General features: G+C 38.8%; 1 protein-coding gene across 1 annotated transcript in view; it reads left to right on the top strand.

Annotated features, from left to right (window-relative positions):
- kctd8 (potassium channel tetramerization domain containing 8) overlaps positions 1-21974 on the top strand; it is a 53416-nt gene extending 31442 nt beyond the window's left edge. Inside the window, exon 2 of the mRNA XM_079838443.1 lies at positions 20497-21974. Within this exon, the coding sequence (XP_079694569.1) occupies positions 20497-21023 (527 nt within the window). The 3' untranslated portion in view covers positions 21024-21974. The remainder of the gene's footprint in view (positions 1-20496) is intronic.
- Positions 21975-23475: the final 1501 nt, after the last annotated feature.

Genomic DNA, 23475 nt, shown 5'->3' with positions numbered 1-23475 from the left:
CATTTAGAAATGAAGCACTTAGAATGTCCGGTAGACTTTAACCATTTTTGCTTTGTCTTTTTTATTCTCTGAAATTTCTGGGGACGCCTTAGAACCTTCTGGAGGACCCCTGGACCGACTGTTCAAAAACGGTGAATTATGCGAGAACGAAACCTATACTTTTTTTTAATCTATTTTTGTTGTAAATATAGAGCAAAAACTGTAAAAAATGACAACTTATTGTTTATTGAACTGTTGTATAAAATTAATATAGTATTTTGCAATCGTGCTGATATAGGATTCTCTGTAAAATAGCACTCTTGCTCGTATGATATTGCTTAACTCATAATTTCCTCTTTAATTACTTTCAAACTAATGTTTTTTTTTTCGTTATTAGCCTATTTTTAATGAAAATACAACAACAATAAAATAGTACAATAAAAAAACTTGAGTAGCCTATATTAAACTTGTGTTAAAAAACGAATAAGACGGATGACATAAAATAGCTATACCCGAATTATAACAATTAAATAAAAGATATTTGGAAATTCCCCTGTAAAACGGGGAACCCTCAATTTGTGGTTTGTGTTTTTTGTTATTAACAAAAGTGATCTTGCGCTTGTGCCTCCACTATCGTCCTGTCAATCATCTCGCTCGTGCGCAATTACAATTACAGTAAAATTTTCTGCATGACAGTTTTTGCAATGACCATCAATACTAGATAAATGGGCAAGTGAAAAGGCACGCCATGTCACAATTTAGTAGGAACTAATTTAGGAACTATTTAGTAGCGCTCTAGAATGTTTGGTAGCAACATTGTTAGGCATCGAGAACCGGTTCCTACATGGAATCGTAATAAAAATTCAGAATCTTTTCTTTCTTTTCGTTTCTTTATTGGAATCCAATCATGTTAATGTTTGTCAATTTGTGACAGTTTTTTTATTTGTTAACATTGTTAATAATAATTATATAGTGGGGGCGCCAAAATTGTTGCTGCATATCCCTCTGGCGCTGGGTAGTTGCGCCCCTGTGCCTCTCTCACACGCGCTGGTTTCTATATTTGATTGCGTCATCAAAAACGTCATTGTTCGGTTAAATTTATTCTGCCTTTTCACTTATTCGGTCGAATAATTCCGGTTGCCGAACAATCTGTGCATCCCTAGCTTAAACTAATGCTATGGCTAATGCTCCTTTAGTGTGTACTGTGTACACTTGTGAGACTACTTTGAAAAGTTTTAAACCTGTTTGAAATCTAGTCTTGTACACACACTGTCCTGTCAGGTGAGAGAGCAGTAATGAAATGGAGAGAGAGTGAAAAAACAATAAAAACATCAAACTGTTCTACGCATTGCCCCAAGCACAGTCTCATCTGTTTTCATCTTTTTTTTTCTCCTTTCTCCCTATTGTTTTAATCCATAAAAAACACGACAACCAGCTCTTTCTCCTTGTTGCTTGTTGACATGTCAAGAATAAACTCTCCTGTTTCTGTGTGCATACGTTTGTGTGAGAATGAATTCTGGAATTGAAGCTTTCAGTCAAGGGTGGCATTGTCTCCACTGTGAGTCTGAGAGTGATGACTTTTAGTCTTGTAGAGTTCACTTGGCTTTCAACATCTCAGCCTGAAACTTCAACTCAGATTTATATGAAAGAGATTGCTATTAATGCTCAACATTTCCTAATCCCTATCCTCAAACTAACCTGGTTTTGGTCAGCTTGCTCGATTCGAGGCAATTTAAAACCGTATTTGCTGGCATTTTCACATATTATTTAGTACATTGGGGTCTGAAAGTCTGAGAACACATTGAATCTAATTTTAACCTGGAAATAACACAATAATGATATTATATTGGAGAAGACAAAATGGTTTCAGATTGCTGGACTCCCGGTATATGTTGGTAAATGATGTAATTAGGGTTGTCCCGGTACAAAAATTTCAGTAGTCTGTATATAGCTATACCAGTAAAATTGCGTAGTTCTGGCTTTCGGTAACAATTTAGGTAACAGAGCAAAACTGTTGAATTATTTACTTTAAAAAATTAAACAGAATGCAAGAGAAGTCCCTTTATAATCACTAAAGCCGGGTTTTGGCCGTCTGAGACAAATTTCTAGCCTAAAAAAATCTAGACGCACCCTAGTGGCACTGAAGTCATTCTTAAGAAAGGAAGATGTGTTCAGAGTTTTGCCGACCGGATACGGCAAAAGTTTAATCTATCAACAGCTCCGCTTCACCTTCTTCGTCGCTCTGGTTGGTTGTAGTCTATCCTATTGCGTGCAGAGGGAGTTTGAAAGACAACCGTTTATCCCGCCCCTCGGATTGAGCCCCAATGGTGTGTTCCCAGACCCAACATCTTGTCTGGCTTGTCAGGCTAACAAATTTCGTGGATCCTAAAAGATTCCTAGGATCCTAGGCCTAAATCTTAAGTCTTGGATCGTTAGTTTGACATGTTCACCGACAGCCAATGAATGACCATTGCGATCAAATTTTACCTCAGACAAAATTCTGTCAGTGTCAAATCAAAAAACCAATAGAATTGCAGAACCTGATGACGAAATTATTGAGACAACATTATACCACCACTTGCGCCACACACAGTTTTTTTCCAGTTTTGTTTTCAAGAGAAGCCATGATCAAAATGAACGCTAAGTAGTTTTTGTTTGCTAGCCACCATTTGTGTCACTCATGTAAATGGTTGACAATTATGCAGTAAATATTCATTTTTGTAAAACACAGCCTTTGAAGAAAAAATACATTTTATTCTGTAGTGTGAAGTCTGATGTTTGAGAAAATATAAGGGGTCACTAATTTTGTCAAAAAAGTTAAATATTTGAACAATTCTGAGACAAAAACTTACCATGTGCACATGTCATGGGCTTCACAGGGAGCTTCAGTAACATGACCTTGAATGAGGTCCTTCAACTAATTAAACTTGTCAGTGGAATTGCCCGATTTAAAATCAGGATATGGTCTCACACCGGAGGACATGGTTTTCAGTGACAAAATCTATCTATATGGATGAAAAAACATGATTTACTAAAATAGACACTTGTAAAAATGATGCCTGGGGTATTTATTGACATTTGTATGCTTTTCTTTTTAATTTATAAAAGTTGTAATTTATTAAACCATGCTTGAGACTGTCACACCATAGGATAATTTTTAAAGGACTACATTTAAAAACTAATAAAAAAGCAGGTTTATATCAACAGGTCCATGTAAGACAAAGAAATATTTAACCATTTACTGCATTTTAAATGATGACAATACTAATTATATGCATGTTTATCTTGTGTGAGAGTGTAAATGCCATATCGTGTCAACAACCCAAATGCAGGTGCACATCACTGAATGTGTCACGGATTGATGATGGACAACTTATTGTGTGTGCGCACTTGTTCCCGTTTCTAACATGTCTTGACTGCCATACAGTGAAAATTGAAAAAAAAGTCTGTGGAAAAAACTATTTTTGCTTTAAATTGTATCTTGGATTCTGAGTTTACATTTTTATGCATTTGGCAGACACTTTTATCTAAAGCGACTTACATTGCATTCAAGGTACACATTTTTACATTTTGTCAGTTCTTGCTTTCGCTGGGAATCAAACCCATGACCTTGGCGTTGTTAGCGCCACGCTCTACTGTTTGAGCTACAGGAATTACTTGATAACAGTAGCTATGATACAGATAGCAAATTCCTGATATATATTGAATAGAATATTGATTATTTTATAGCTCTTGAGTGTCTGCTCTTTTTCATGTTCCTGGTCTTATTGTGCACAATTATTACAGACACACCCAACAGCAATTTCAAAGTCCTTCTGTTTCATTTCTTTACTTTCATTAATTGTTGATTGTAAATTTGCTTTACAGACTCTGTAATGTTGTCCAGATGGTTGTCAATTAGATTTGAGTCCTTGTAAATTCCCTCTTCATTTCTGTGCGAAGCCATGGGGACGGCTCAAATGATGGCGGAGTTGTGTTTCCTGTTTTTCATCTTTCTTGTTTCAGTCTGCCTTGAAGCTGGCGTTAAATGATGTTGGCTGCAATCCTTACAATAAGAGAATTGCGTAGGTTATATTGAATGGTTTTGAAGAAGTTCATTTAAATGTGTTTACTGTGGGAACTAGGCCTAAAATGCCTCACATGGAAATAATATATTAGTCATGTTTACTTTGACATTCATGCATTTGGCAAACTGTTGTATCCACACAGCGGCATAGGGAGATGAAAAACACTTACTTTTGAATGTGTTTCAAACATTCTCTAGCACAGAAATCAGCAGAAGTCTGTGGAAAGGATTTCAGTATAGCTTGGTTTAGGAGTTGTTGGGTTTTTTTGTAAAAATTTTTGCCTTTGACCTCAACAAAAGATATGGAGAGCATTTTTTCCCCTCCCTTAAAGTTAACAACACTGTTTATTTTGCTATCCCCTCTATGTACAATCATATGGCTAGCTGCTTTTTATTATTTGTATTTAGCTTTGTCTTTTCCCTGCTCATTGATCAGAACCCCGTGAGTGAACTCAAATTTCATCATATTATATTCACTTCAGGCAATAGAGCCGTTGCAATGTCCTGTTATAAAAAGAAGTGAAAACAAGACTCTGTAGTTGGGTTATTTACAGTTTGTTCCATCATGCTTAGCGAGGCGGATGAAACTGAAAAGCGTAAATCATGGGCATCTGTGTCAACCAAAATATCTCATCAGAACTAAACGCTTCTCTCCTTTGAGGTTTGCAAGAGGAAACGAGACTTAATGTACGGAGAGGATAGAGAGATTTCTATGGCAGTGATTGGGCTGGAAACATGAGCACACACACAATATGTTTACAATGTTTTCATGCTAATTATTTCCAGGACATGGTTTGGTCCCCAGAGAAACCATTGCATGTGAGGACATCTGCTGCTTCTCTATGCAGGTTAATTGTAGTAGTGATGTTTGAAAGTACATTTACAGACATTTTTGAATGTCTATTCACCTGTGGGTTGCTTTTGGGTAACTTTGTAGCTTTTAAAAGCATTCAAATCATGTTTGTCCATGCAAAAGTCACTTCCATGAAGTGTCCTAAATGGTTTTTAGCATGTTGCTATTCCAGGAGGCTGCTATGGCATTGCACCCCTTATTCCTTTTATATAGTAAATGAGATAGTGATGTTTGCCTTTCCATTATAGTCGAAGAAATTGGACATTTTATTGCATGGAATTTTAATTACCATATATTTTGTCCCAGTCCCCCTGGCATTATCAGCTTCACAATGACATCAAGATAAAGCACAATCTGTTTCCTGCTTCCAGTGGAACAGAATCTGATTGGATCGTTTTATCATAGTCATCATGATTATATCATAACATAACGCCAATCTATGGCGTTATCATCACCTAAACATACTTTTATCTGTGCGAGTCATTCCTGAAGGTCACTTCCTGTAGTTCTCATGCCCTGCTGTTTGGCCTCCCAGCTGACGGCTATACTCCAGTGATCCTGTGTTTTCCCAGTAGGATTATGGCCTTATTGAAATCCCTATCAGATTTTTGCTTCTCTCTTCAATCCTTTTCTATTCCTTCTGCAGAAATGCTCTGTGCATCTCAATGATATATCAGCCATTGTGTTGAACTTGTCTGTTTTCCCCCACTTGTCTCTCTTTCTCTCTCTCTCTCACTCTCCAATAATCCATTCTCCCCAGGAAAAGGTCAGGGTGCGTTTAGTTGTGGCGGCCTGGTACCGGCGTGAAATGCTAAACAGATGCACACAGGGAGGGGTAGAGTTTCATTCCTCGATAAATCTTCCAGCAATTGCTAAAAGTTTGTGTGGCATCCTTGGAATGCTTTTACATTAATATCAGACTAATAAACGCACATTTTGGGTTTTCTATATTTATATATATATATTAGAGCTGCATGATTAATCGTTAAAAGATCGCAATCTTGATTCAATGGTAAATGACAACGATTCGCCTGTGTCTATTAAACCATTGACAAAATCACACCTGAACATTAGAGCTCAGGAAGTCACATGACCCATTCTGTTTATGACCATTTTAGCAGGCAGGAACAGCCAGCACCAGCATGAGTTTTAAAGGTCCCATGGCATGGATTTTTCATTTTATTTTATAATGTATTCTGAGGTGTACTTATATTGTTAGTATGATTTTTACATCATAAAATGTCACAATTTAGAAATAAAAAGCATTTTTTCTATACTGATGTTTGCCCTGTGGCTGACTGCCCTGTTTCAAGAGGCGTGTCTGCTGTGAGACTTCAGTAAAAACGGCCACTGTTGTGATTGGCTGACATCTTTGCATTTGAAACGAGCGGAGGGGGCGTGGTTTAACGAGGTCTACGAGGCACAAGCCTGCTGCCAGAGAGACGGATGTCACTTCTCATCAGTTCTCTCAGCATGTCTCAGTTCAGTGAACTGTTGTAGTTACTAGCATATACTTCAGGTTATTCGTTTATTTCTAGTCAGAGGGACTGTCACTCATGTCAGAAAGTTAGTAACTTTAGTAAATGATGGATCAGCGCTGACTCGAGACGCAAACCATTTAGAACGATTCAGTCCGATTTTGTGAACTGGTTCAGTTCACTAAAAAGAACCGGTTCACTAAAAAGAACCGGTTCAAAAGAACGATTCATTCGCGAACATCAATGGACCAGAGACCAGAGATTGCTAACAGTGATATTGTACTGAGTTGTGAGAGCGCTGTCTGTCAGCGCTGCAAGTTTATTTTGTTTGTATCTGAGAGTTCTGAATAAACAAGAGTCTCAGTCACGCCGGGCCCGTCTTCCTCCTTATTCTACCAACTTTGTAACACATGTAATGTACCATTACAGCTGTCGAGATGAACGAGTTACGAGTAAGAGTTAATTATAGCATTATTTTTAGACATTTTCCTATCATATGGAAAGCGTCAGTGATGGATCAGCATTGAGTACACAGCGCAAAAAAAGACACAACAGACAGACATGCAGTAATCGAATGTAATCCAGTTTATTGTGGGGATAGCTGGCTAGCCTAGCCCGGATACGCTCATGATTACCCCCCTTCTGCTTAATCTCACGCCGCGTTTGGTGCCTCCGCTGTGGGCCTGATGCAGTACTGGGGGTCGGGGATGTTGAAGGCCAACCGGTCAGTGCAAGCCGAGCTTCGGCGTGCGTGGGGTTTATCTCTAAGGATTAGTGATGCACCGAAATGAAAATTCTGGGCCAAAACCGAAAATGTAGGATGCACTTGGCCAAAAACCGAAACTGAAGCTGAAAATGTATATACAAAGGATGTGACTCTGCCGATGTTGAGCAGAAACACACGACTGTATGCACATTTTAGAACAGATAGACGCGACGAGGACAGACAAAAACACTGACTCACAAGATAGAAAACACCGTTCTGTGGGGAGAGAGAGAAGCCGCAGTGTGTGCACGAATAATAACGTTCTGTGTGAACTTGAATAATTAGCTACACATCAGAAATCACTGATCACAGATCAGAAGGAACTGAAAAAAGACTTCTGTTTTCATCCAAACACTGAGAAACTGCCAGCATTCACTCGTTCACAAGCCATGATCTCTCGAGGACAAACAAATATGGCGCTCGCATGGGCGTGCCAAATTCTCTGGGCGGAGGAAAGGGAGGTAACCGTTCCTGTTATGACCTCATAACAGGAGAATTCAAGATCAGCTCGTCTGAGCTGTCATTTTCTCAAAGGCAGAGAAATACACCCAGAACTCGGTTTACACCCATCAAAATTTCTAGCCACTTGGGGACCATATTCAGGCTAGGGGAACTCATATTAATGTTGAAAAACCTCATAAAATGAAAATTTCATGCCATGGGACCTTTAAGGCGGCGGAGTTCACTGCACACTTTAATTCAAAAGACAAAAGAGTTCTACAAAGCAAAACTTAATAGATTAAAAATAACAGATCCCTATAATGGTGTTTTTCATGTGTATCAATAAAGGAACGGATTCCTTTCCTGTCAGGACACCTGCTGCACCAAACTTAGTTGAAGCCTAAATCTATGTATAAACTAAATATTTACGGAGCCTCCGATCAGGAGTAACATTAACAGATAGAATAGCAGGCAGACTGAACTGCATCAATACGCTCTTGTTTTACATGACAGACTTCAATGCTTTACACGTATATGATAATGCTGACATATAGGCCTACATGAGCTTACATTTTAAGAGAGAAAACATGTGAATATATTAACGTTATATGTTAGTAGTTAACACAAACCCGTCCAAAACAGCGAGCCGCTGTGTGCATCCATCCCATTGGTCAGTGTTGTGCATGTCAAATAAAATCAGTCATAATCAATAAATGATCTATATTGATTTATTGATCCTTGATTTCATTTCAAATTGCCTACAGTTTCTGAATGTTATTTATATATAAAAGCACTTATGTTATTCATGATTAAGTATCGTATTTAATGGGAACTTATTTTTATCATTAGTTACGTGAGGCAAAAGAAGTTAAGAATGAAGAATAAACTGAAATTCACGGCATTTCAACAATTAACTACGATAAAATTATTTCCCCTTTGCTTTCCCCCGCCTGTTCTGGCATCCTGGCGCACATCAGCTGACCATCATGTTGAAATAGTAAGGTTTAAACAGTCCAGTTTTAAATTATTTTATGGATATCAATGCTACAGCCGCTCTAGCACTCCCGATTGCCTGCCAAAATGGCATAGTTTAGGCTGCGTGACGTCAACCTCCGGAGCTCTATAGTTATTTCTGTGTAACAAATATTCATATTAATCACAGAACTGTGATTAAAGTTTATAGTTCGGGTATAAACACTGATGTCTGCGGAAGCGTAAAGAGTAAATCACCTTTTTAAAGTAACACAGCACTTCAAAAAACAATTGTATTTTAAAGCAATGACTGTATGATTTTGAGATCCATATTTTCACACTGAGGACAATTGAGGAACTCAAACACAACTAGTAAGAAAAGTTGAAACATTCACTGATGCTCCAGAAGGAAACATGACGCGTTAAGAGCTGGGGGTGAAAACTTTTGAACAGGATGAAGATTTTATTTTTATTAAATTTCAGGTTTTTTTTTTCATTTAGTCCTGCCCTTCAGAAGCAACAGAAGATACTTGCATGTTTCCCGGAAGACACATTAAGTACAATTTACCTTGATATTCAAATTCAGAAAGTTTTCACCCCCCGGCTCTTAATGCGTCGTGTTTCCTTCTGGAGTTTCAGTGAATGTTTGAACCTTTCTTAATAGTTGTGTTTGAGTCCCTCAATTGTCCTCAGTGTGAAAAGATGGATCTCAAAATCATACAGTCACTGCTGGAGAGGGTTAAAATATGCAAAAGATGCTGGAAAACTGAAGAATGTGCAGGACCTGGGGGATTTTTCTGAAGAACATTGGGCAGTTTAACTGCTCAGGACAAACAAGAGACTCTTGAACAACAATCACAAAACACAAAAAACAGCCGAGGATCATTCAGAGAACGACACACAGGACTGAGAATCAATGGTTCATAAACTTTTGAACAGGGCCATTTTAATAAATTCAGCTTCTTGTGGACTATATGTAAACATATTTATGTAAAATATCTTATTCAGGACAGCACTAAATAAAAAATAACGCATTTTGTATGATCTCTCTTATTTTGTTCAAATTATTCATATTTTCACAGATTCTCAAAGCGGTTCACATACTTTCTCTTGCAACTGTATTTATATAAATCTTGAGTGGTGTGCAGTGGTGTTCTGAAATGAGTAGCAGTTTTTTGGTAAATCAAATGTAAATTCATGTCCCAGTGACACTTTTTTTTTCCAGGTTAAATATTACTTTACATAAACGAAAAATATTTTTACATTAACAATGTAATTAATTTATAAGTATACATTTAATCAAGTGTTTTAAGCACTTTTACATTTATTCCAAAATAATAACTAAAGGCAGTAAGAATTTAAACAATATATTATTTGTGAACTGATCTTTATATATAGGCTCTGTCTCAGTAATGTTAATAAAAAATGTTTTGTATTATGGGGTTGAATATATATATTTTTTTCCTATAGATATTTGGTGTGTGTCAAATTTGGTGCTATTACCAGGGATTTTAAGTTATGGTTGCTTGGTGATTTTGTTTTGAAACCTTTAGAAAACCTTAACTCGATTTTTCTAAAAATTTACTTTGCTGACTCTATCGACTTCAAACAGGTGTAGCTTAGTCTTTTTTGTCTAATTCAAACAAATCAGACGTAATTTTAAGGTTTTTTAATAGAGAATGTGAAACAAATGTTTTATTTGCTCATTGTGACTCATTTTGCCAGCACGGGTCACATCTCTCAGAGCTGAGTTCTCTTTCGAGACTTCTTGCACTTCAATGGTTTTAAAATCGCTTAAATGTTTAAATTGGCGTGGATGTTTAAATACCGACAACTTTCCGGAGTGTCTTTCACTCTGAAATGTTTGCAGTAATTTTACGCATTATTAGCACTCCCAAAAAAAAAAAATATATATATAGATTCTGGATAGAGTGTTCTGTTCTAGCCCAGCAATTCAAGAAAGTAACTTTACTTGAAATATTGGAAGAACTGTCTATAATGAGAGCTGAATGAGTCGTCAGAATCCTTCTAAAAAGAAAGGATCCTTCTAAAGCGGTTTGTGTCTCTGCCAGAGCTAATTGGTCTTTATTTCACGAGGGCAGAATGAGGGATAAACCTGTGTCTGTGCCAACAGCATTCTGACAGCTGAGAGGGTAATTTACATTTTCAGCAGTCATTATCCAACCTTAATGTGTGTGGTTTCACATTAGTAAGAAGCATTTGGTGTATTTGCTTAGTTTTGTATTATTATTACGTTATTTATATTTATATATTATAGAGTGACCAAGGCTGGTTGTCATACTTTTTATTCCAATGAATATCCCTCAGAGTTTGTTTACTTTTGAAAGTCATTTTCTGACAAGTCTTGGCTACAAAATACATGATGACTATTTGCGGGGCAATTTGTATGACCAGTCACAGGTGAAGCAAATACCGTTGATCATCTCCTAACAAGACCACATATTAAGGGCTGGGTAGATTAGATGGCAAGCAAACAATCAGTTCCTGTAATCATTGTGTTGGATGCAGGAGAAATAGGCAGGAATAAAGATCTGTGCGACTTTGACAAGGGCCAAATTTTTAGGGCAAGGTGACTGGACCAGAGTATCTATATGACAAGGCTTGTGTGTTGCTCTCAGTCTGCAGTGGTGAGAATTCTGCCAGGACCACTATCATCAAAGATGATTGATTGACTGTTATCATACAGTTTGGATTGGCGGTATGGTTCTGTTCCTGGCAAGAACTAGCCTAGGATAACTAGGATAAGCGCAGGGAGAGCAGCAATAACCCTTAGGGTAATCCGAACAATAATCAATATTAAATGTACCAAATAATTCAGGAATTTAGTCTGATTCAAGGGGAATTAGAATACCAAATCTTGACTGGACGAGAGGAGGAGCTGGGGATGGAGGGGGGTAAATGAGCTCTGGAGAACGTGATAGCTGCTGATAGTACTGAAGGAGCGTATATATGTATGCTGTGATGGACGTCATATTCCTATAGCTGACAGTCAGCTGATGCGAGTTTGACTGACATGACCTGCCAGAACTGATGCTATACACTTGATTTTACTTACAGTGGTCCGAAGAGGGACAAACCACAAACTGGCAAAAGGGTGTTGAGTGCCCAAGGCTTATTGATACACAAGGGCATAGACAGAGCGTGTGTGAGGCTAAACAAGGCTTAGCTTTCCCCTGGCCATAGACTTGAGAATTTTCTCACTCAAACCACTGACTGCTGCTGCTTCTGATTGCTTTTTAAGGAAAAACCTGCCCAAACTGCTGGTCTAGGATCAGTTTTCTCCATACTAATAGCACACTGGTGAAGGAGATTCGGTGCTTGCATTATTGAGAATGTCAAATGTTTCTTTTTACAACATGTTTTGCTGTGTTGCACAATGTAGCCAATCATAAGCCACATTTCCACAGCAGGAACTTTCCCCAGGAAATAGGAACTTTGGGCTGGTACTCGGTGCGTTTCGACCGCAGGAACCAGGGTCTAAATGAAGTTCCAGTTAAATATTTCCCCTTCCGAACGTCCCTGCTCATGAGGTAGTACTTTTTCAAAGTTCAGGAACTTTCAGGGGTGGGATTTGGACGCTGAACATGCTGATTGGTTGAGATAACGCAGCATTTTATTTCAACCAGCATTTTTAAAAGTCTTTTGCGAGGTTCGTTCTGCGTTCAGTAAATATCAGTCTTGCTCTTTCTGTCCAATGGCGGGTGTTCGTCTCAGCAATCGCGAGGTCAATGTCCGTAATAATAATAATACGTTGTCTTATTTTAAATCTAGCTTTACGAGCTTTCAGAATATACTTTAGTGTCAGTGCTCGTCTCTTTTCCACAGTTTTGTTAATGACCTCTTTAGTAAACCAATACATAACCAGCAAAAGTAGCGCTGCTTGCATCTCCTCCACTTGTTATTGTTGCAGACAGTGTCGCGCAAAAATGATTCCTGTCCGTCGCTGACTGGGAGCAGTAGTCGTGCACAGTCCTACATCACCGGACTATTTGCCTAATCTTCACGGTACTTTAGACCACAGTGGAAACGCAGACAGTAGCAGATCTGGGGGGAAAAAAGTTCCTGGTCCAAATTGTTCCGGGTAAAAAAAATGTTTTAAAGAGGAAGCACATCTCCTTATTGTCTTAAAGGGGCAGTCACACTACACTTTTCGTTCCATTGACTTCCGTTCATACGCATGCGAATGCGTCAGGCCGCAAACACAAGCTCATGCCAAAAGTTTCGCATTTCGCTGCGTTCCAAATACGGCTGCCCAATATATCGAAATATCGCAATATGCATATCGCAAGGGCACGCAATATTTGAATGATTTTAATAGGCTACTTTAACATTGTGAAAAGTGTATGTTTTAGGTCAACGCATATAGCAGAGAATAGACTGAGCACACGACTGTTACTTATGTGACTTGCTTGACGTTAAAAAGAGTTATTAAACACAATAACTTGCGAAAAACAACTCCTTGCAGTCTCGCGCTGTCTGCTGTCTGACACACACACCGAAACGTGCGCACAAGCCATTCGTTTTTTTCATGTCTTGTTACACACTCGAACTGTCAATGCTTTCTTTTCCCAGAACCAATGCTTTCTTTTTCCAGAAAGAATGTGAAACACATAAATGGTATCATTCTCGGTTTTTAAATAATTTTTTGGTAACACTTTACATTAAGGTTCCCTTTGTAAAGGGTTTATAAAGGTGTTTGTTAATGACTAATAACTAATTTACAAATGCATTATAAATTGTTGATAAGCAGTTATAACTGCATGACTAAAAAGGATAACTTTAACGCAATACCTGCCAAATAGTGAGCTTTTTTTAACTCACATGATATAAATGCTTAATAAATGTATTTATTCACATTTGTGTAACTCAACCATTTATTAATGAGTTACAAACATTAATAACCTGTGAAAGTGAACCTTAATGTAAAGTGAAAACATGTGAACCATTTATTCATGAGTTGCATGATTCACATGTGTTCACTTTACATTAAGGTTAATGTTTGTAACTCAATAAATGTTTACACTAAGGTTTACTAATATTGGAATTAAAATATTCATTATTAATATCTCATCAAGTTATCGTGCTCGTTTTTTTTCTTCTCAAAAATAAAGTTTGATCATTTAATTTTGATAAACAAGAAGTTGATAGGCATAATGAGCATTTTGTGGAATATCATGGGAGTAACTTTTGGTAAGGAACATATTAAGAAAAGTGGCAGTCATTGAGATTAATGAGAAAACCACAAATACAACACCCTTCAGTCTCACTATGATAGTCAATTTTTTTCTGCATAATGAAATAAAACCGGAATCTTTGAGTTAAATAATTGTGAATAAATACATTTATTAGGTATTTATAACATGTGAGTTAAAAATGTCTCACTATTTGGCAGGCATTGCATTAAAGTTACCCTTTTTATTCATGCAGTTATAAATGCTTATCAACGATTTACAATGCATTTGTAAATTAGTTATTAGTCATTAACAAACACCTTTATGAACCCTTTACAAAGGGAACCTTAATGTAAAGTGTTACCCATTTTTTAAATATAATTTAAATAGATTTCACACAGTTAAAGCAATATTGTATAGCATATCGAATATTGCATTATTTAACAAGGATATCGCATATCGCATTTTTCTTCAATATCGCACAGCCCTAGTTCCAAAGTGCAAGTTTAGTGAACTCTGACCTGAGAATTTACATCACATTAAGCGATACGTTACGCGTGACCTCTTGGCTGAATGAAAAGAATGCATATTTTTGCAGTAAATTCGAGTACATTGTGTATTGTTTCTTTTCAAATGTATTATATTTGTTATATGTTGCTTATAACATCATTGCAGTGTCAGAAGAAAGTCTAGTGTGACCGCAGCTTTTACCCTGGAGATGGTTCACCCTCCTGCTATGAGCAAAAACAACTATTCCATAGTGCGCTATTCCAAATTCAGCGTGTCCAAATCCAGGTACAACATGCTGGGTATACTGAGAGAGAAAAAAGGTTTTAAATAAAGTTAGCGATTTCAAACTAAGAAGTTGCATTCTTGAATGACAGAACTGTTTGTTATGGGACAGCGGTTTTAGTACTTTACCTTCCATTATTTATCAGTCTGACCTCCATGTGTCACATCTCACGGCCTGGTTTGGAGATGTTTTATGATAGGACGTTTTTTTTCTCCTGTAGAGCCTGTGGTATCACCTCTGCTTATTTATGTGTTCTTATGCATTTCATTAACAGTTTGATATAGACTGTATTTACTCAAAGGAGAGAAGCTATTACTGTTTTCCTTCGAGCCACACATGTGCGAGACACACCAGTAAGAGCCAATCTGTGGATCTACGTGTGTAATTGTTTTGCAGAGAGATGGGAAGTGTGTGTGTGCATTTTGAAGCCGTTCATTAGCCCGACTAGCTCGCTTGCTGGAGGCCCTGATGGTTATTGCTGTTGTAGAGATTATGAAGCAACAGGAGCAAGTATGATGAACAGACTGTTAAAATGCCTCCAACTTGCCACATGTGCCTTAATGATCAACTCGCCATATGTTATTTAATAGTAGGATATTCATTTTAAAACCGTGCAATCACACGGATTGACTTCACAACGCCCGGTTAAACCAGGAATAGCTAAAATCCGAGGACGTTCTGGAACGTTCCAGCACTCATGCTAATTCAGAATGGCAGGGGAGTGTAGAGGGAACATCTGTTGGGTTTAATAAGGTCATGCAGAGCTCTCTACAGCTGCATCTGAGGACCCTTGACCTCTGCAAATGGATACGCTGCTGCTTCAGATACACAGCTATGCAATTTACAGCATGAAGGTTGTATGTGGTCCTCTGACGGTCAATTATGGAGATGGCTTGCTCAACAATATTAGGTTTTTAACACACTGTTTTCTTTACTTAATTAACTTTCCGGTAATTATCATTTGATAGTTTCCGAAGAGTTTCAGATGTGTGCTAGGCTATTTTGGCTTTATTTTATTTTCTCTTCAACTTTTTCTACTTATTAAAGGCACAAAATGTACGATTTTTAGATTAAAATATCCAAAAACCACTTGAACAATGTTATATATTTTGTTGACCTGTGTACTTGCATTATTGCCGGAGGCTTGCTCCAAACAAATTTTGTTGCATTGTACTTGTACATGTGTAATGACAATAATCAATCCATCCATCCATCCCAAACGTTTCCAACAATGTTTAATCTCATTAAACTCTGCGGACCCTGTACCGGAATGACATCATCAAGTATATACTTTAAATTTTAAATGTCTGTGGTACATTGGTACATCTGTGGTACCATTTGAAAGCTTAGAGTCTCTACTTTCTGGAGATATGCATCACTTTGGTATTTGTTTTACACAAAGTAACTTATTTACACTAAATTACTCTGGGACCATTTCCGTCTGGATTTGGCCTACCCAAATTGAAAAGCTTCCCATTCCCACATACAATGATCTCTAAATACAAAATGTTGGTGTCATTTTACAGGAAACCCTTTGAAGTTACATAAACCACTGCTAAAAGTGATAAACATGTAAGTATATGTTGTCTAAGCTGTAATAACCCCCGCCCAAAAAAGAGACGCTATTAGATTTTTTTGATTATAAATTAAAGGGTTAGTTCACCCAAAAATGAAAATTCTGTCATTAATTACTTACCCTCATGTCGTTCGACACCCGTCAGACCTCCGTTCATCTTCGGAACAGAAATTAAGATATTTTAGTTGAAATCTGATGCCTCTGAAAGTCCTCCATTGGCACAATGGCACTCTACACTCTCAAGACCCTTAAAAGGTACGAAAGACGTCGTTACAAAGTCCATCTCACTACAGTGGTTCTACAATAACTTTATGAATCGGCGACAATAGTTTTTGTGCGCTCAGACTCATTTCCATCCTTACCTTCCTTCTTTTTCTTTCTTTGTTTTTGTTTCGTTTTAATGACCCGATTTACTAATTTCTAATGATTTCAGGCATTTTCTTCAGGGTTTTCTTTTGTCAGACCAGGCCACTTACTTTTCTAATGTTTAAATACTTTTTCTTATCTCACCTGAATATGCAGAGACTACTCCAAGTATACACTATTTGTATGTTGACTCTAAAAAGTAAAAACACTGAGACTGGTTTCAAATCATTACTGTGTAATGTATTTACCTATTCAGTTTGGTGACATGAGTGTCACAGAAATTACACAATTTTAAAGGAATATTAAGGTTAAGCTCCTTCTACAGCATTTCTGGCATAATTTTGATTACTACAAAAAATATAACGGGTCCAATTATTGCAGGATTTAAGCAGAAATGTTAAAATTATACATTTTATAAAAGCACTTACTCTAACTTCTGTAAAAGAAAAAGGTTGTAAATCTGTCTAAAGGGGTTTTAGGTATTACGTCGTCAACAAAGTTGCCATTAAAATTGGACATACTTTACAAAATGTTTGTAAAAAAAATCCTAGAAAAGGTTAATAAGCAATTATATATTAAAATAAACACATATGGTGTACATCTTGTGGCTGTACAATTGGAACATTTATGGATTGGCCCCATTCACTTCCATTGTAAGTGTCTCAATGTAACCCAGATTTCTTGATTGAGCTTAACCTTGAATATTTGCTATTTTTGTCAGTGTGAAATACATATAGTAGTGTATACAATTCATTTAGCTGTGGTGTGTGTTTAGCTTTAAGCCTGCTTGTCCTGAAGGTCTGATGGTTTGGGATCTGTGTCCAACCAAGGGTCAGGTGTCCTGTTCTCAGAGGGTCTCCTTCAATGATCTGTGTCCTGAAAAGCAACCGGTGAAGTCTGTTTTCAGCTATGCATGCATATTCACGTTTAATCACCAATTAGCAGCTCCTCTGCATCACATTAAGAGACTTGCTGAAGCGTGCAGTTACAGCTGGCTCCTGATTCTCTACAAAAATGTATTATTTCATCATTATGAGCCAATACAGAGATAATAGACAAGAGATTAGATGTAGTTAGTTGAGTTAGCTGGGTTGGCTTCATTTTTAAATTTCAAAATGAGTGGAATTTTCTTTTGCAGACCCAGAAAATCAAAAGCTGTCTCGAAGAACTTTGAAGCCTGGACAGCAAAGACTTCTAATGGACAAATTAAGACATTTACATTAAGACTTGTCTTAATCTGTGCAGTGTAAAGAACTTTTGTGTCCTCTGAACATATTTCTTATATGTGTAATCACCCCTGAGGCATTGATATTGCATTGAAGTGCAGTCAGTTACCATTTATGGACCACATTTCCATGTTTTTGACCTAGACCCAAGTGCTTTGGTGTTTGCTTGAGGCTGAATTATGTAACTGAGAACCCCTCTATCTCAGAATACATGCATGGCATCCTCTCACAGGCTAAATCTGTTCTTAAGAGGGAATGCAGTTAGAACTGTGAATTACAACAGATATCTGTACTGAGTGACTACATTTTTGTGGGTTGATAAGACATGCTTTGAAAACTGAGCCTTTAACAACATTGGGACCCACTTTATATTAGGTGGCCTTAACTACTATGTACTATGTACCTTAAACTTACCCATACCACCACACCTGTCCCTAACTTTACCCTTAAACTTACCCACACCACCACACCTGTCCCTAACTTCAACCTTAAACTTACCCATACCACCACACCTATCCCTAACTATACCCTTAAACTTACCCATACCACCACACCTGTCCCTAACTTTACCCTTAAACTTACCCATACCACCACACCTGTCCCTAACTTTACCCTTAAACTTACCCATACCACCACACCTGTCCCTAACTATACCCTTAAACTTACCCATACCACCACACCTGTCCCTAACTTTACCCTTAAACTTACCCATCCCACCACACCTGTCCCTAACTTTACCCTTAAACTTACCCATACCACCACACCTGTCCCTAACTATACCCTTAAACTTACCCATACCACCACACCTGTCCCTAACTTTACCCTTAAACTTACCCACACCACCACACCTGTCCCTAACTTCAACCTTAAACTTACCCATACCACCACACCTGTCCCTAACTCTACCCTTAAACTTACCCATACCACCACAACTGTCCCTAACTTCAACCTTAAACTTACCCATACCACCACACCTGTCCCTAACCCTACCCTTAAACTTACCCACACCACCACAACTGTCCCTAACTTCAACCTTAAACTTACCCATACCACCACACCTGTCCCTAACTTTACCCTTAAACTTACCCATACCACCACAACTGTCCCTAACTTTACCCTTAAACTTACCCATCCCACCACACCTGTCCCTAACTTTACCCTTAAACTTACCCATACCACCACACCTGTCCCTAACTATACCCTTAAACTTACCCATACCACCACACCTGTCCCTAACTATACCCTTAAACTTACCCACACCACCACACCTGTCCCTAACTTCAACCTTAAACTTACCCATACCACCACACCTGTCCCTAACTTTACCCTTAAACTTACCCACACCACCACACCTGTCCCTAACTTTACCCTTAATCTTACCCATACCACCACAACTGTCCCTAACTTTACCCTTAAACTTACCCATCCCACCACACCTGTCCCTAACTTTACCCTTAAACTTACCCATACCACCACACCTGTCCCTAACTTTACCCTTAAACTTACCCATACCACCACACCTGTCCCTAACTTTACCCTTAAACTTACCCATACCACCACACCTGTCCCTAACTATACCCTTAAACTTACCCATACCACCACACCTGTCCCTAACTTTACCCTTAAACTTACCCACACCACCACACCTGTCCCTAACTTCAACCTTAAACTTACCCATACCACCACACCTGTCCCTAACTTTACCCTTAAATTTACCCATACCACCCACCTGACCCTAACTTTACCCTTAAACTTACCCACACCACCACACCTGTCTCTAACTTTACCCTTAAACTTACCCACACCACCACACCTGTCCCTAACTTTACCCTTAAACTTACCCACACCACCACACCTGTCTCTAACTTTACCCTTAAACTTACCCACACCACCACACCTGTCCCTAACTTTACCCTTAAACTTACCCACACCACCACACCTGTCCCTAACTTTACCCTTAAACTTACCCATACCACCACACCTGTCCCTAACTATACCCTTAAACTTACCCATACCACCACACCTGTCCCTAACTATACCCTTAAACTTACCCATACCACCACACCTGTCCCTAACTTTACCCTTAAACTTACCCATACCACCACACCTGTCCCTAACTATACCCTTAAACTTACCCATACCACCACACCTGTCCCTAACTATACCCTTAAACTTACCCATACCACCACACCTGTCCCTAACTTTACCCTTAAACTTACCCATACCACCACACCTGTCCCTAACTATACCCTTAAACTTACCCATACCACCACACCTGTCCCTAACTATACCCTTAAACTTACCCATACCACCACACCTGTCCCTAACTTTACCCTTAAACTTACCCATACCACCACACCTGTCCCTAACTATACCCTTAAACTTACTTTCTGTAGTTGATTTGAGTAATGGTGAATTTCTTCTTATATTTGTAAATGTGTTGTTTTACTTGTTTTCCAGTGGAAAAAAATAGATTTAGGTTTAGTTCATTTTTATCCCATTTCTCTCGTTTTAGGACTAAATATAACTACATTTTGTTTGATTTTAAAAACATTTTGCTTGTCAAGTAAACATACCTTGTTTTGAGAATGCTTGAATATTTTTACTGCACAAGACCATTTTTTGCAGTGTAAAGAGTACAAGCAATGAAACTGGTGTGATTTATTGTATACGCTAACAGAAAAGAGCTTAGCATTTCATCAATTCAGTCTGTGAGACATTTCTATTGGCCTCTAGAGGTTTCTATTGTTTTATCAGCTAATTTTTTTTTTCTTTATCTATCCACCAGGACCTGCCTGCAAGTCAGCATCCCCTAAACAGGAGCGTGATGAGCCCAAGTCTGAGAAACTGCTGGATAAGGCCAGCGAGAGCGGAGCCTCTTTGAACGAGCTCTCCACATCCAGCTCTGAGACCCACTCAGAGGCCACGTCTCCCCAGGATGGGGGCCCCATCCTGGTGTCACGTGGTGAGGTCGTGGGGGGCTCTCTGGCCCCGTGTGGCGCCCTACACTCTGTATCACGGCCTCCAAGCACTCTTACTCTTGGTCGACCGCCCAAGAAAGGTTCCTCCGTGCAGTGGATGGAGCTGCCGGATAAGAGGAGAAACAGCGAGCTGTTTCAGTCCCTCACCAGCGGAGTGGGTCCACGGGAAGGTGGGGGAAGTGGTCTAACCCGGAGGAAGACTCTGGAGAGGCCCAATGCAGAGGAGGAAATGAAAGAGTGTATCCAAGATTTCCGAAAGATCAAGATCCCCCCGGCGTTCCCAGAGCGCAAGCGGCAGTGGCAGTCAGAACTACTTCAGAAATATGGCCTATAAGGGAAACTCAGGATAGTGGACTGTTTTAAACTATCCAATCTTTTCACGATCTCGCACAATAGATTATCCATCAGACTTTGAAGTCCTTAAAGGCCTTGATTCACAGTGAGAAACCAAACAACCGAGTATCTTGAGCCAACAAAACATGTTCCATCTTTTGTTCAGATTGACAGCACCATTGATATCTTTGAAATAGACCTTAAAAACCTTCCTAAAAGTGGGGATGGAGAACTTTTTAACAAAGACCCATTCCATCTAGAGTCATTTAAATAAGCCTTTCCATTGTCCAGAAGGTCTGCAAACAGGGCTCATAGTATATCTCTTTAAACACCTGAACTGACCGACTTTGGTGACATCTCTGGTGATCGAGTCAAAGTGGGAGTACAAATAAATCCTTGTGGTGGTCAAAAGAGAGAGGCGTCACTGTGCATTAACTAGTGGTTCAGTCTGGTTCTATACAAACAATGCAGATTTAAAGGGATAGTTAACCTAAAAATTTCAATTTTGTCATTAATTACTCACCCTCATGTCTTTCCAAACCCATAAGACTTTCGTTCATTTTTATAAAACAAATGAAGATCTTTTTGATGAAATCTGAGAGCTTTCTGTCCCTCCATTGACAGCTACGCAACTGACACTTTAATGCTTCAAAAAGGTCTGAAAGAAATTGTAAAACGAATCCATATGAATTGTAGCCTGGCTCCGCCCTCCTACGTACTTCCGCTCAATTTTCATTTTCCTTCAGTACTCCGTCTGGGACTGCGGTATATTCTTAGGTTTTCTCCGGTCCAATCAGCGAACAGAGGGAGTGGCTGAGAACGATGACGTTGATTTTGTGCGCTAGTTTGAGTTGTGCGGTTGCGCTTCGCTGTAATTTGGATGCATTTCTAGACTTGTATTTCTTTAAATGCTGTTAAGTGTTTACAAGAGCAATATATTTCATCACCGCTCAAAAAATAAAAAGAAGAAAAGCACGTAAACGTTTGAATTGGGACGTTATTCACGGCAGCATTTATTCTTATCATACCAAGCATATGACATTTTATTCACAGCTATCATGTTAAGGACCACGTGAGCAGCGAGTTCCCGATCACAAAACTCTCCCTCCACTGTGAATAAATCACAATCCGAATGCACAAGTTTTAGGTTTTATCACTGAGGTGGCTGCACAATCTGCAGTTATTTTTACGGATTTCCATTTGAAAAACAGAGGCGAACGGCGCATGACATACGTCACGACCAAACGTTAGCGACTGGTTATGGAAGATCCAGAGTGGCTCTGGGCAGATCCAATAGTTTTAAACTTCAACAGAGTACCCGCCTTCAAGGAAGTTAACGTTTGTCAATGGAGAGTGGCCAGACTCTCTGTACATATGAAATGTACGAGAGTCTGGTAAGACCAGGCTATCTGAATTGAGCGGTTTATTCCTAATTTTTCTGGAGAGACTTGATCGCTTTATATGATGAACACATTGAATTTATGGTGCGTTCACACCAGACGCGAATGAAGCGTTTCGCGCAAGTGATTTACATGTTAAGTCAATGCAAAGACGCGAATAGACATTCTGCAGCGCGATTCGCGTGAATGAGGGGCGCATATGCCGCGAAATGACACAGCGCGAATTGAGCGTTTGACGCGTGATTCGTGCGAAGTGAAAAATCTGAACTTTGGAGCTTGCTCTAGTGGTGACAACAATGAGCACAAAATCATATGTGGAGACCCGGAGCTGTACGATACGTCTTCGTACTTTATAGAAACAGGAATAAAAAGGATCTTGCTTGGAAGAAAGTGAGTGAGGAGGTTGGACAATCTGGTAAGTTGTAAAAAAACGCTCTTTACTCAATTTCAGCAATACATAGGTTGATTTCAGGGTGATTGGGACACTTTTTGCCCTTGAGGTGACTTGGAAAAAGAGTCCCAATCACCCTGAATTCACCCTATTGAGGCTAGAAGCTAGTTAAAGCCGGTTTGTAAATTGAGCTTATTCGCCGTATTTTAAAACAATCTATGTCAGCCATTTCACAACGAGACGAGCCGGCTGGCAGAAGCCCCTCCCATGACGCAAATTCGCGTCTGTTGTGTAGTGAATGTCACACGCGAATGAAGCGAATTTCACGCACGAATGAAGCTAGTAAACTCAAAATGTTCAAGCGCCCAACTACCCACGAATACCGCAATTTATTTGCTTCATTCAAGTCTGTTGTCAACGCACCATTAGGCTTTTATTCACATATAAAAATTGATCAACGAACATGAACAGAAGCTCAACCGAACCTGCTTGATGCACGAGAACAAACCTCATTGGTTCTTGCTGAAACTCAAAATGTGCTGCATAACACAAGAACAAACCTCATTGGTTCTCACACATCAAGCGAACATGCTTGAGCTTCCGTTTGATGAAGTTGGTCTGTGAATTGAGTTTATTTGTGAATAAAAGCCTAAATTTAATCT

This window comes from Gobio gobio (genome assembly GCF_949357685.1).
Source record: "Gobio gobio genome assembly, chromosome: 16".
Lineage (NCBI taxonomy): Eukaryota > Metazoa > Chordata > Actinopteri > Cypriniformes > Gobionidae > Gobio > Gobio gobio.
The sequence above is the reverse complement of the archived record's forward strand: the minus strand, read 5'-3'. Positions and strand labels throughout refer to the sequence as shown.